General features: G+C 37.6%; 1 protein-coding gene across 3 annotated transcripts in view; it reads right to left on the bottom strand.

Annotated features, from left to right (window-relative positions):
• The window catches only part of LIPI (lipase I), a 103,169-nt gene that overhangs the window by 37,007 nt on the left and 51,021 nt on the right, over positions 1 to 15,141 (bottom strand). For all 3 annotated transcript variants that reach the window (XM_025380132.1, XM_025380131.1, XM_025380130.1), the window contains one exon: positions 9,304 to 9,480. In XM_025380132.1, coding sequence (XP_025235917.1) covers positions 9,304 to 9,480 — 177 coding nt within the window. The remainder of the gene's footprint in view (positions 1 to 9,303; positions 9,481 to 15,141) is intronic.

Below are 15,141 nucleotides of genomic sequence, written 5' to 3'. Positions count from 1 at the left end.
CAATTTTGCCTCAAGCTATTGCATTTAATGCTTTCCTTGTTATACCCTGTAAGGACTTGCCAAGTCAAAGATAGCTTTCTACTTCAGAAAAGTACTTCTGTCCCTCCTGACTCTCCTCAGACTGGGCATTAGTAAACTAGGACCATTTAATCCTGGGAGATTTTGATAAATACCCCTGTGCCAACCAGGAGTCTTGCCCCCCGATGTAGAGCTTTCATGTCATAGTTAGTCCAATGTTCTGTGGACCACTAAAGAGCAAGGATGGACTGCCCCAACCGGTTTTTGTAATTTCCTAAAATCATACATTCATTTTACTAGAGGATCATAGAAGTTAAAGACTTAAAACAAACTTTAGCAGTTAAGACAGGATACCATGATGCAAATGCCTGGTGAAAATGGATCAAGTATTCCATCTGCACATTAAACAAAAGCAATTGTTATGCTTGTGCACATGGCAGGCCAGAGGCCCAGATTGTCCCCTTTCCACTAAGGTGGTTCTGCAGTCGACCAGGTGTGGGCTGCATGGTAGCTGTTTTCCAGGATTCTACAGCACGGAGTAATAAGTCATGCCAAGCTCTCTGTTATATCCCAAAGTCCAGCACCCTGCGGGTCAGCCCCCGAGGGCCATCCAGCCTCTAGCTCCCAACATTAAGTTCACTTCATGTCTCTCATGACAGAGAGGAAACTTAGCGTTCCTTGGAGACCTGAAAGGATGCAGTGACCTTAAGAATTTTCAAGAGCTTATCAATCAGTCAGCCCTTGTTCATCCCTGAGTGGATGTGTGGTGGTATTGTGGTGGACCTTTAGTAGGCACTCTGCCGAATAACTGGAGTGGCACTTGGACTTTAGTCCAATTGGCTATCCCTTTCACCCTGGCATTTCATTAACCAGAAGGAAAAAAATAAGACATCGTAAAGTGAGAGAAGCCCCTTATGGGTCTTTCAACTCTCATGTCTATTTAGACACAACTGGAGTCCCACTAGGAATACCAGATCAATTTACAGCTTGAAATCAAAGAGCTGCAGGATTTGAGTCAATATTTTGGTAGGTAACAGTTAATAAAAATGTAGATTAGATAAACTACATCTATTACAACCAACAGCAACGAGCTTTTCATGAATTAAAAGGAAAACTCATGTCGGCCCCAGTCCTGAGGCTACCTGACCTGACAAAACTCTTTACACTCTATGTGTCAGAAAGAGAAAAAAAGGCAGTTGGAGTTTTAACCCAGACTGTGGGGCCCTGGCCAAGGCCAGTGGCCTATCTCTCAAAACAATTAGACAGGGTTTCCAAAGGCTGGCCCCCAGGTCTAAGGACCCTAGCAGCAATGGCCCTGTTAGCACAAGAAGCAGATAAACTAACCCTTAGGCAAAACCTGAATATAAAGGCCCCCCATGCTGTGGTAACTTTAATGACTACCAAAGGACATCATTGGTTAACAAGTGCTAGATTAACCAAGTACCAAAGCTTGCCATGTGAAAATCCCCACATAACCATTGAAGTTTGCCACTCCCTAAACCCCACCACTTTGCTTCCAGTATCAGAGAGCCCAGTTGAACATAACTGTGTAGAGGTTTTGGACTCAGTTTATTCTAGCAGGCCCAACCTCCAAGACCATCCTTAAACATCAGTAGACTGTGAGTGGTACATGGATGGGAGCAGCTTCGCCAGTCCCTTCAAAGTGACTCAGAAGAAGATGACAAGCCCTGCTCCAGTCACATCCGGAAGCTGACTGGTCCACTCACGGCCCAAGCATGAGGAGACTCATCGCGGGACTCATTTTCCTTAAAATTTGGAATTTTGCAGTAAGGACTTCGACTGACCTTCCTCAGACTGAGGACTATTCTCAGTGTATACATCAAGTTACTGAGGTAGGACAAAAGGTTGCTACAGTCCTATTATTTTATGGTTATTATAAGTGTACTGGAACTGTAAAAATAACTTGCTTGTATAACGTTATTCTACGCAAGGTATGTAGCCCATGAAATGACCAACCTGATGTGTGTTATGACCCATCTGAGCCTCCCATGACCACAGTTTTTAAAATAAGATTAAGGACTGAGGACAGGTGGGAGCTCATAAATGATATGAGCTAAAGTGTTAGCCATAACAGAAGACAAAGAGGTGCCCAAACAAGTTACCTTAAAATTTGATGCCTGTGCTGTCATTAATAGTAATAAGTAAGATGTGGTTCTCTTAATTAGAAAAGAGACTATATGGCAGAAAATAAATACATCTGTCATAAATTAAGACCGTGTGGAAATAAATGTAAATACTAGTCTTGTGTCATTTAGGCCACTTGGATTAAAAAAAAGTGAAAAGGATCCAGTCCACCTTCAGAAAGGAAAAAATGGCCTTTCCTGTACTAAAGGACAATGTAACCCATTAGAGCTAGTAATAATCAATTCCCTTGATCCTTGCTGGAAAAAAGAGGAGCATGTGACCTTAGGAATCGATGGGGCCAGACTGGATCCTCGAGTAAATATTTTGGTTCGAGGAGAAGTTTACAAAAGCTCTCCTGAGCCAGTGTTTCAAACTTTCTATGATGAACTAAATGTGCCAGTACCAGAAATTCCAGGAAAAGCAAGAAATTTGTTTTTGCAATCAGCCAAGCATGTAGTCCAGTCTCTCAATGTCGCTTCATGTTATGTATGTGGAGGAACTGTAGTAGGAGATCAATGGCCATGGGAAGCCAGAGAATTAGTACCTACAGACCCAGTTCCTGATGAATTCCTGGCTCAAAAGAATGACCCTGATAATTTCTGGGTCCTAAAAGCCTCAATTATTGGACAATATTGCATAGCTAGAGAAGGAAAAGAATTCACTCACCCAGTAGGATGACTTAGTTGTCTGAGACAGAAGTTGTATAATGGTACCAAAAAAACAGTCACTTGCTGGAGTTCAAATCACACAGAAAGAAATCCATTTAGTAAATTCCCAAAGTTGCAAACTGTGTGGACCCACTCGGAGTCCCACTGGTACTGGACAGTCCCCACTGGATTATACTGGATATGTGGACGTAGAACTTATGCCAAATTACCTGACCAGTGGGCAGGTAGTTGTGTTATTGGCACTATTAAACCATCTTTCTTCCTACTGCCCATAAAAACAGGCAAATTCCTGTGCTTCCCTGTCTGTGCTTCCCGCGAAAAGAGAAGCATAGTTATAGGCAATTGATAAAATGATAAACGGCACCCTGAGAGAATCATACAATATTATAGGCCTGCTACTTAGGCACAAGACGGCTCATGGGGATACCAGACCCCCATTTACATGATCAACCGAATCATACGGTTACAAGCTGCCTTAAAAATAATCACTAATAAAGCCAGCAGAGTTTTGTCTATTCTGGTCTGGCAAGAAAGTCAGATAAGAAATGCTATCTATCAAAATAGATTAGCTCTCAACTACTTGGTAGCAGCTGAAGGAGACGTCTGTAAGAAATTTAACCTTACTAATTGCTGCCTACACATAGATAATCAAGGGCAAGTAGTTGAAGACATAGTTAGAGATATGAGAAAACTGGCACATGTGACTGTGCAAGTGTGGCATGGATTTCATCCTGGGGCCATGCTTGGAAAATGGTTCCCAGCGCTAGGAGGATTTAAAACTCTTATAATAAGAGTTATAATAGTAACAGGAACCTGCTTACTCCCTTGTTTGCTACCTGTACTTCTTCAAATGATAAAAAGCCTCATCGCTACCTTAGTTCACCAAAGTGCTTCAGCACAAGTGTACTATGTGAATCACTATCGATCTGTCTTGCTAGAAGACATGGGTAGTAAAAATGAAAGTGAGAACTTCCACTATTGAGTGAGTGTCTCAAAGGGGGGGAATAAGGGAGGAGACCATCCTTCATATTGTCTTATGCCCAATTTCTGCCTCCAAAGAAAGAAAAAGTAAAAACTAAAAGGCAGAAATGAAATCCACAAGCAGACAGCCTGGTGCCACACTCTGGGCCTGGTAGTTAAAGATCGACCCCTGACCTAATCGGTTATGTTATCTATAGATTACAGACATTGTATAGAAATGCGTTGTGAAAATCCCTATCCTGTTTTGTTCTGATCTAATTACTGGTGCATGCAGCCCCAAGTCACGTACCCCCTGCTTGCTCAATTGATCATGACCCTCTCATGCGCACCCCCTTATAGTTGTGAGCCCTTAAAAGGGACAGGAATTGCTCACTTGGGGAGCTCGGCTCTTGAGACAGGAGTCTTGCTGATGCCCCCGGCCAAATAAACCCCTTCTTTCTTTAACTTGGTGTCTGAGGAGTTTTGTCTGCAGCTCGTCCTGCTATAGAACAACAACAAAAAATTCCAGGTAAGACGATTGAGAGTGGTAGAGCTGCTGCTCACAACTGTAAACAGGATGATAAAAGTAGGCTTCATTGAGAAAATGGCATTTGAGCAAAAGCTTGGAGGTGAGAAAGTTGGCCATCGGCGCTTCAAGGGGAAGAAATTTCTAGGCAGAGGGAACATCCAGTGCAAAGGTTCTAAGGAGGATACTATCCGGTGTGTTCAAGGAACAGCAAAGAAGGCTGTCTGGATATAGCTAAGTATACAAGTACAGTAGTCAAGGCGTTGAGATTGGGAGGTATCAGGCAGTGGAGATACTAGCTAGGTCATGTGGAGTTTGTAAGCTATTGTGAAGACTTTGGCTTTTATTTGAAGTGTGAAGGCAAGACTTTTGAGATTGTTGAGCAGAAGTGTGACATAACCCACTTTTAAAAGGGTCACTCTGGACACTGTACTGACAACAAATTATAGGACACAAAGCTAAAAGCAAGAGAACACTTCAGAGGCTATTTTAATAATTCAAGGAGAGACGATAAAACTTAGTGAGTGTGTAGTAATACAGGTGGTGAAGAATTCTGGATATTTTCAGAAGGTAGGAACAAAGAGATTTCATGATTGGATGATGAGTGAGAAGAAAAAGACTAGTCTGTGATGAACCCATGTTTCTTGGTTTAAACAACTGGAAGGATTTCTTTCCTTGTTTCAACTAGAATGTATTTTAAAAATATTTTTGTAAAAGTTATTTATATATAAATAATTTAAATCCATCTATGTCATATACATTACAAAAGTTTTTTCAGTTTAATTTTGTTAATTCTGTTTGTGACACACAGTTTTAATTTTGTATATTTATAGGCAACCGTAATATTTTCCTTTCAGTTTTCTGTCTTGGCTTTCATTGTTGTGCAAATATAAACATTTGCCTAGATTTTCTTCCATTTTTTTTTTTTTGTTTACCAGTATACATTTATTACTTTACCATATCTAAAATTAATCTTGATATAATGCATATCGAAGTCTTTTTCACTTGCCATTTATTCCGGCATCATTTTCTGTAATGCTATTCTTATCTACAAAATTCTATTTTGGAATTTTCCATTTATTCCATTATATTCTTCCTCAAGTATCAAATATCTTTATTGTTGTTTTGGAATATTACTGTTTCATAAAGCTGTAAACAACATTCATTATTCAGACCATTTGGCTCATCTTATTATTTGTAATTCCAAATTGATTAGGAAGAACCATGCAATATCTACCTTAGATTTTGACTGGAGTCATGTGAATCTTGTAGGTGCATTTAACAAGAGTTGCTATTGCTACAACATTGAATCTTCTACTCCCTTGATAATTTTTTGAATATTTGCAGAATTCTCTTCATCATCAAAGTTTTAAAATAAAATTTATAAGAATAGGCCTAAATGTTTGTTTTTTTAGTTCTTTTAGTTCCCAGTTTTTGGTTCATCCTTTCCATTTGAGATCTGTGTCTTCTTTTCCTCAGTTGAAGGGGAATTTTTTTCATTACGTCTGCAGTTAGTTCTTCTGTTGTGTCTCCTCTTCAGCAACATTAGGTATCCACAATATTGCATTTCAGTTATTTCACCCTAAGACCCTATTTTCTCTATTTTTGTATCTCCTTATTCCATAAGTTATCAATAAATGTATTTTCTATATTATTGGTCAAATCTATTATTTACTACTTTGATGTTGATACCAAATAACTTTAGTTGTTTGTTTTTTTTTTTAACTCAGTCAACTTTCTTTTAACAGCAATCAGTTGTCTCATCATCTCACTCTTCATCAGTTCTTATATGGATTTTTGTTTTCTTAAATACCATTGAGAACACTGAGCAATGCTTTATGGAACTTTCTTCTGTTTCCTGTTATAAATCTTTTAAAAAGTCAACCATATTTCTAAATCTTGATTGTTATGCTTTTTCTTCTTGCATTGCTATGCTGCATTAGGCCTCATTTTGTTGTTGTTTTGTTGTGTTTTTCCTGTTCACTTCTGCTTAAATGATGAAAGTGGCAGCTGACCTGGCATTTGCCCATGTACACAGAGGGTGGATTATCCTTGGTTCTTTTTACTGTCCACATGAATGGAACTAAATTTCTCTTTCTCATCTTGAGCTTACAGGTTGTTTTATATGCAAATATTTTAGCTAAATTTCTGATGTCTGGCCAAGATTTACAATGTGTGCCGCCTCTGGACTGAGAAGGAAATTCTCTTGTATTTATGATACCATAGGGAGAAAACTTTATCCCTGGATAATATAAATTCTTTACATTTAAATCCCAGGAAGAAAGCATGCACTGTAACTTCTAGACATCTCTATTTATACTCCAACTTTACATTTAGAAGGTTTTAATAAGGCAACTAGGGAACAACAACCCCTGTTACAATGATGCAAAACTCCTGGCCCCTTTACAGCCTGGCCTTAGTAGACTACAAATATAATTTCCATTCTTATGTGTAGTGGAGGCTTTGTATCTTCAAAATAATAGTCAGGGCTTGGGGGGCTAGGGAAGGGATAGCATTAGGAGAAATACCTAATGTAGATGACAGGTTGATGGGTGCAGCAAACCACCATCGTATGTGTATACCTATGTAACAAACCTGCACGTTCTGCATGTGTATCCCAGAACTTAAATTATAATTAAAAAATAGAACAAATTGAAACAACATTGAATAAATAAATGAATACATAAACTAACCTAAAGGAAATAAGCAAAAATATCAGCATATTAGGTCAATGGTTTAATTATAGATTATAATAATTGTGTATTATATAAGTATAGTTATAGATTATAGATAATAGATTTTATATATATATATATATATAGATGGTTGTTTTTTTTTTCTTTTTTTTGTGAGACCATGTCCTGCTCTGTTGCTCAGGCTAGAGTGCGGTGGCACAATTATGGCTCACTGCAGCCTCGACCTCCAGGCTCAAGTGATTTTCCCACCTCAGCTTCCTTAGCAGCTGGGACTACAGAAATACACACCATCATGCATAGCTAATTTTTAAAATTTTTTGTAGAGATGGGATTTCGCATTGTTGCCCAGGTTGGTCTCAAACTCCTGGCTTCAAGTGATCCTCCCAACTTGGCCTCCGAAAATGCTGGGATTACAGGTATGAGCCACCATGCTTGGCCAATTTACATACTTATAATTTAAGTTTTATATTTATACTATAATTAGTATATTAACTTACACTTATATTTGATATACATTTTAATACCTATCAAGTCAATTATTTGCATTATCTGTCCTAAGAAGTACCTTCTTGACATCAAGTTCCCTAAGATGTGAATTTTAATCAGCATGCTACTTGAATTTTTATCAGAATCATAGAGTAAAAATTGCTCTGTAAGAGTGTTTTATAGAAACTCTAGAAAAATCCAGCAAAATATGCCTACTCCACAACCGTATATGCTGTTCTAATGACCAGATAATGGAGTCCCCAAATACAGTAGCCCTTTACCATTAAAAGTATGAGATGTTTTGGAAAAGAGAGAGTGATGAGAAGCAATAATAATAATAATAATAATAACAAATACTGAGATTAGTTGAAGATTGAAAATCTTACAGCTCTGGTCCTTCAAGGCATGATCCCTCCCCACTATGTACTTTCATAGGGAATGATGTTGCTAATGTTCCTGCCGAAAATGTTCAGATATTTTGGTGTTTTTGTAAGTATCTCAATCAAAGGCATGGAACAATACAATTACTCCTAGATTTTTGCCATTTTAGTGACATCTGATTTACTGACTTTTCAGGAACTAAATAATATCACAACAAAAGTTATAAAATGACTTCCCAACTCTCTTCTATTGATACAGTCCTCATCTAAATGTATATTATTATCCTTTATTATTTTTATTTTTACTCTCCACAGGTTTTTGTGTACTATGTTCAACATTGACAAGAAGATAACTGGGAAATAAATATATATAAATACAGCAACATAAAGAGAAATAAAGAGGAAGCACCACAGTCAACTAAAAAAAAGAGATTCCCAACAATCTACACACCCATTTCTATAGACTCTCAGCTGATGCTTACTGTTTGGACAACTCATACATGCAGATTGACAGATGACCAACTTATAAAAGAGATTTTTAATAGTTCTTAATGATTTCACAGGGTGTTGTCAATGGAAATATAGATTTTTCTACAGCAAACATGTACATCTATACCATGTGGAACAAGGATAGTGGGAAAACCTCTGTGAGGATGTAGAACTGAGAAGAGCATATTAAATGTGATAAGAAAAACACTTCTAGAGCATATCGCCTTCAAGAAAATGGTGCCCAGTCAGGATTGTGTTACATTTTAATAGGAATGGAGATATTTGTGATATACTGACAAACCAAGACATGTGACTATAAAACGGCAATGTAAAGTGTCAGCTTCTCCTCGCGCTGTTATAGTAAACATCTGAGAACCTCACTCCTGTCAGTGTATTCTTGGGGTTGAATCTCAAGTGATCCATAGGATCTTAGATACAGCAGATTAAAGTGGGCTTTTCTGTCTTCCTAAGTAAACAGCAATGAAGTTGAGAGAAAGAAGATATTGCTGGAAGTCACGATAAAGTCTATCTTCTGTCACCATATGTTTTCTTAGAGAGTTTTAGACATTGACACTCATCTAAAAAATTGTGGAAAAGGACTCTCACCACTCTGTTAATATGTATGTATATGAAAGAAATTACTGGTAAACTTCTATGGCAGGCATAGGTGTTACTTGTTTTTTATCTTTATTGTGTCTATGAAATGATTGTGTGTGTTTTTTCTTTAATTAGACAATGAGATTCCCAAATAAATTCTATGAAAGCCAAAAAAAACCCTTTAAACCTTTTTGAGATTCTAATATTTATGTAAAATAGAGTCTGAAATACACAATAAACAGATATTTGAATACATGAATTCTTAAACCATTACTTAACAAAGCAATATTTTCAAGTTTAAAAGATAACACGTTGAAATCAAAATTTAATTTTCTTACCTTTCTGGATATGTAAGTGATTTTAACATGAGACTCTGGATCTTGTATGTGCATGTGGAACACTCCATATTTGAGCTCTGGAAATACGTCAAACCAATGCTTGAAATATTTGCAAAGTCATTGTAAAATTGAGCAAGAATCTTGATTTCTTGAAGTTTACAAAGTGGTTTGTTCTTTCTAGAGAGAAAATCTGATACACTTAGCATATTAATAATTTGAAACATAATTCAATTCTAAAATCAATATAATCCTAATAAGGGAGGCCACAGAGAACAATACTATGGGGAGAAGGCCAAACAAAATATTATTGGATATTTATTAAAATAATTAAAACTAATTTATAACAGAACAAAATAATAAATGCAAAATAATAATAAATGCATTCCCTCATAGAACTATTTTGAAAATGCTTCTTTTGGGAAAAAGTGACATGTCTTTCTGAGTAGATGTCTAGATTGTACATTTGACTAGAATTAGAGAAGTCATCCTATATGTGTTTTTTAGACCCTTTAACAACTATCGTAGTTCCTTAAATAGACTAGATGATTAAAAGATAACTTAAAAATATTTTATCAAATATTTTTGATCTAGAACAATAACTTATAAAGGCCTGAGATTCAAAACAGAAATACAGTGTTTAATAAGTACAATTTTCTGTGCATTTACAATATAATTAAGCTTTACAAACTTAACCTTATTTAACTACCTGAAAGACTCTTTTATTAGGTACTATGAGTATTACCATTTTACAGATAAGAAAACTGAACATTAGAGCATATAAAAGTCTTTCCCAAAGCCACACAGCTAATAACGCTCCTCACTGCTCTGCTCAATTTCTCATCCCTATGTGCCAGAAATGTGGGTCCCTGGACTCATTTATCTCAATATGGGCTTTCGTGACCCCAAGAGGAACTCCGGCTACTCTATTGCACTTTTTCTCACTAGACAAAACTGATGGCAAAGGGGAGAAAAAGAAGGAGAAGGAGGAAGGAGAGGTGTAGGAGGAGGAGATGAAGGAATAGGAAGAAAAGAAGGTGGAGGTGGAGGAGAAGAAGGAGGAGAAAGGGAAGGGACTAAAGAAGAGGACAGAAGTGAAGGAAACAAAAGTTCTTTTAAAAATCAGTTTAAGGAAGTTTCTCTTTTGAGTCAAGAACAACTTGGTTAATCAAAGGTGACAATCACACAGAGAACAGCTGAAGAGCAATCAGTGGGGCACCCAGCACTCCCTGCCATCTCATATTTTTTTCTGCTCTCTTTTTGATTCCTTGCAGCAGCTAGACACCAAAAAGAGGACATGATCATTCTGCTGAAAGTCCATCTCTGCTACCTCCTGGCAGGGTTACCACTTTCTATTTCACAGACTACAATGTCATTAGATGTATCACTAATGTCTTTCCATGAACGTATCTAAATTTTTCAGAGATAATTCAAATTCAGCATATCCAGACAGGAATGTGTTATCTTCCCATACAAACTCACACCCACAGCAGTGGTTTCAATTACCAACAGTTTGCTCATGACTACAAAATCTCTACATTCAGCTAAGGCCTGTATGCTAAGTTTTAGTTACATGTATCCACTGTCATTCACCATGTCCATTTGGATATCATAAGGATGCCTGAAGTTCACTAGGTTCAAATCTAAATGACTTATCTTCTCCAACACTTTCTCCAACAAAAAAACAAAAACAAAAACAACAAAAAAAACCCCTAAAACTAAAACTTACATTGTCTCAGAGTATTAAATGGCACCACCACCTATTACCCAAGTCAAATAAATAGGATTCACCCTTGATAGCACCCTTCTTTCAACCTCCACATTCAATCTATCAGACATTTCTATTGACTTTACCTCTGAAATATCAAAACCGATTTGAATCCCTCATTTTTCCATTTCAACGATAAACCTTCAAGCCCAGCACACCATTGTGTCATGTCTATATTCCTGCAACAGCATCTTGCTTTTTATCTCTCCAATCCACTGTGGTTAAATTGTTTTTCCAAAAGAAAAATCCAACTGTGGCCTCAACCTGACCACCACAACTAAAATACTTCAGTGGTTTTCATGTGCCCAGTGAACAAAATATAAATTCTGGAACATGGCCTATGAGTTCTAATTTCTATGATATATCTAAGTGTTCTCTAGATTTCTCCTTTCTCTCTTGCTTTCCCAGTCTCTATTCTATTCTTTTTTTTTTTTTTTTTTTTTGAGATGGAGTCTCGCTCTGTCACCCAGGCTGGAGTGCAGTGGCGCAAACTCGGCTCACTGCAACTCCCAGGTTCAAGCGATTCTCCTGCCTCAGCCCCTGAGCAGCTGGGACTACAGGTGCCTCCCACCACACCCAGCTAATTTTTGTATTTTTAGTAGAGACAGGGTTCACCATATTGGCCAGGATGGCCTCAAACTCCTGACCTTGTGATCTACCCACTTTGGACTACCACAGTGCTGAGGTTACAAGCGTGAGCCACCACGCCTGGCCCCAACCTCTATTCTTAAACATACTAAATGGCCTTCAGCTCCTGAAGTCGGTCATGCTTCTCTATGCTTCAGATTTTCTGTATTTATTGGTCCTTCTGCCTGGAATGCAGAAGGGCAATGACTCCTGTTCACCATTTAGGACTCGACCAATATAAGCATCAATAGAGAAACTTTTAGTCACCCCACTAATTTACATCCCCTATTTTAATTTTCTATATACACTATAATTTATGTCAAGACATTTTTTCATGAACAGATTTTACTTATAGAATTTTATAATTATTTGACTATCCTTATATGTCTCATTATGCTACGGGCTTAATGAAGGTAAGACTATGACTGATTTTCTCACCACAGTATCCCCAGCAATTCACACAGTGCCTGGCTCAGTGTAGATGCTCATTAAAAATTCTTTGAATAGTAGAATGATGAGCATCATTGTTTTATTTTTATTATTATTTAAAAATCTATCTGCTACAGACATCTAATTTATATAACAGCAGACATCTAATTTGTCCAGAATTGTATCCCCTATTCCTAGCACAGATCCTGGTCTATAGAAGAACTCAATAATTTGTGATGAATGGATTAAATTGGATTCTCTCCATGTACCTTTTAGCTCAGTATAGAATAGCATTATACTTTTAAAATAGTCACAAAGCTCAAAACTTGAAGTCACTCTAGATTGGTTTCTTTCCTTAATGTTCACTTATTCAATTAACCATGCAAACACACAACACGTCTGTTCTACAGCCCCAAAACCTCTAGAATCCCCCTTAGCCTGTTTTTTTATTCCCACTGACTTGGATCCAGGCTCACATTATCTTTCATATGAATTATCAAAGTAACTACTTCTGTAGCCTCCTATCTCATGTCTTGTTCCCTCTAATCTCTGCATTACTCATATGTCTGAGCCTGAGAATATCCAATATTAATATTTCCCATTTAGCATCCTATACTGGCATATTAATATGCCTGGTCCAATGAATCATTAGTATCACAGAAAAAAATAACATTCAGTATAAAAATCAGGATGCAGAACACATTTCAATCAGATCCTAATTTTGCTAAATAAAAAAATAATGTGTCTATACATAGGGGCATGTACAAGAAGGAGGAAGGGGAAGAATGATTATAAACCAAATGCAAAGTGTAGGTATTCCTGGATGGTATAATTGTAGGTGATTCCTATTTTATATGATATTATACGTTTTCTACAGTGAGTAAATATTCCTGTTTCCATTTTACCAAGGAAAATAAACGATCATTTAAAATTCTTTGACTCCTGTGGCATCTTAAAGACAATTTAAATCCCAAAACATAATTAAATGTATACTCATGTGCTGCATAATGATGTTTTTGTAAACAAAAGACTTAATATATGATAGCGGTCCCGTAAGATTATGACACTATATTTTCACTGTACCTTTTCCTATGCTTAGATATTTTTACATAGACAAATATGTGCCATTGTGTTATAATTGCTTCCAGTATTCAATACTGTAGCATGCTGTACAGGTTTGTAACTTATTGCTTCTAGGTTATAAACCTATACTACACTCCATATAGCCTACATGTGTAGCAGGCTATACCATCTAAGTTTGTGTAAATACACTCTATAATGTCCAAGCAATGACAAAATCGCCTAGCCATGCATTTCTCAGAGGATACTCCCATTGTTAAATGACGAATGACTGTATTAGCAAATAATTATTAATAGAAAAACAGTAAACCCATTAGCCAAGATTAGGTGGACAGATTATAACACATGTGTATATGTTCCCATATTTTACATTCCTTCATGACAATGCACTAATCCAAGTATCTGAATAAAATTAATCACTATTTCATGCTGTTCCACATAGAGTATAATGTTTGTAAATTAACTCAAGACCAACAGTTTCTTTGCCTTCTGAACAAATTTGAAACATCTGTTCTAGGCCTGTGTTCATGTGCAGTTTTTGAATTTAGATACTGTATTAGTCTGTTCTCATGTGGCTATGGAGAAATATCAAAGACTTGGTAATTTATGAAGAAAAGAGGTTTAACTGACTCAACAGTTCTGCATTGCTGGAGAGGCCTCAGGAAACTTACAAACATGGCAGAAGGGAAAGCAACATGACCTACTTTGTATGGTGGCAGGAGAGAGAAGAATGAGAATCAAGCAAATAGAGAGGCCCCATATAAAACCGTCAGATCTCTTGAGAACTTACTCACTATCAAGAGAATAATATGGGGGAAACCACCCCTGTGATTCAACCAGGATTCCACCTGGTCCCGCCCTTGACACATGGGGATTATTACAATTCAAGGTGAGATTTGGGTAGGAACACAGAGCTATACCATATCATTCCACCATGGTCTTCCCAAATCTCATTTTCTCACATTTCAAAACACAATTATGCCCTTCTGACAGTCCCCCAAAGTCTTAACTCATTCCAATATTAACCCAAAAGTCCAAGTCCAAAGTCTCATTTGAGACAAGGTTAGTCCCTTCCACCTATGAGCCTGTAAAATCAAAAGCAAGTTAGTTATTTCCTAGATACAATGGGGGTACAAGCATTGGGTAAATACACCCATTCCAAATGAAAGCAATTGGCCAAAACAAAGGGGCTACAGGCCCCATCCAAGTCTGAAATCCAATAGGACAGTCATTAAACCTTAAAGTTCCAAAATGATCCCCTTTAACTCACGTCTCACATCCAGGACACACTGATGCAACAGGTGAGCTCACATGGCCTTGGGCAGCTCCACCCCATGGCTTTGCAGGGTACAGCCCCTCTTCCAGCTGCTTTCATGACTAGCGTTGGGTGTCTGCAGGTTTTCCAGGTGCACAGTGCAAGCTGTCAGTGGATCTACCAATCTGGAGTCTGGAGGAATGCAGCCCTTTTTTCACAGCTCCATGAGGCAGTGCCCCAGTGGGAACTCTGTATAGGGCTCCAATCCCACATTTCCCTTCCACACTGCCCTAGCAGAGGTTCTCCATGAGGGCTCTGCCCCTGCACCAGATTTCTGCTTGGAACTCCAGGCATTTCCACACATCCTCTGAAATCTAGGTGGAGGTTCTCAAACCCTAATTCTTGTCTTCTGCAACCTACAGGACCAACAAGAATAGTATGGGAGAAACCACTCCCATGATTCAATTATCTCAACCTGGTCCAATCCTTGACACATGGGGATTACTACAATTCAAGGTGAGATTTGCGTGGGGACAAACAGCCAAACTATATCAGGTACTCTCATATCTCTAGGTTTTTGTTACATCCTTTCTGTTCCCTGACTGTATTGGCTTGCTTTCAAATACTTCCTTGATTCTTCTCTGTGTTCCAACAGTACATTAAGTGATCTTCTTTTATAAAA

Source organism: Theropithecus gelada, chromosome 3, assembly GCF_003255815.1.
Source record: "Theropithecus gelada isolate Dixy chromosome 3, Tgel_1.0, whole genome shotgun sequence".
NCBI classification, from domain to species: domain Eukaryota; kingdom Metazoa; phylum Chordata; class Mammalia; order Primates; family Cercopithecidae; genus Theropithecus; species Theropithecus gelada.
This window is presented reverse-complemented; position numbering and strand designations above follow the sequence as displayed.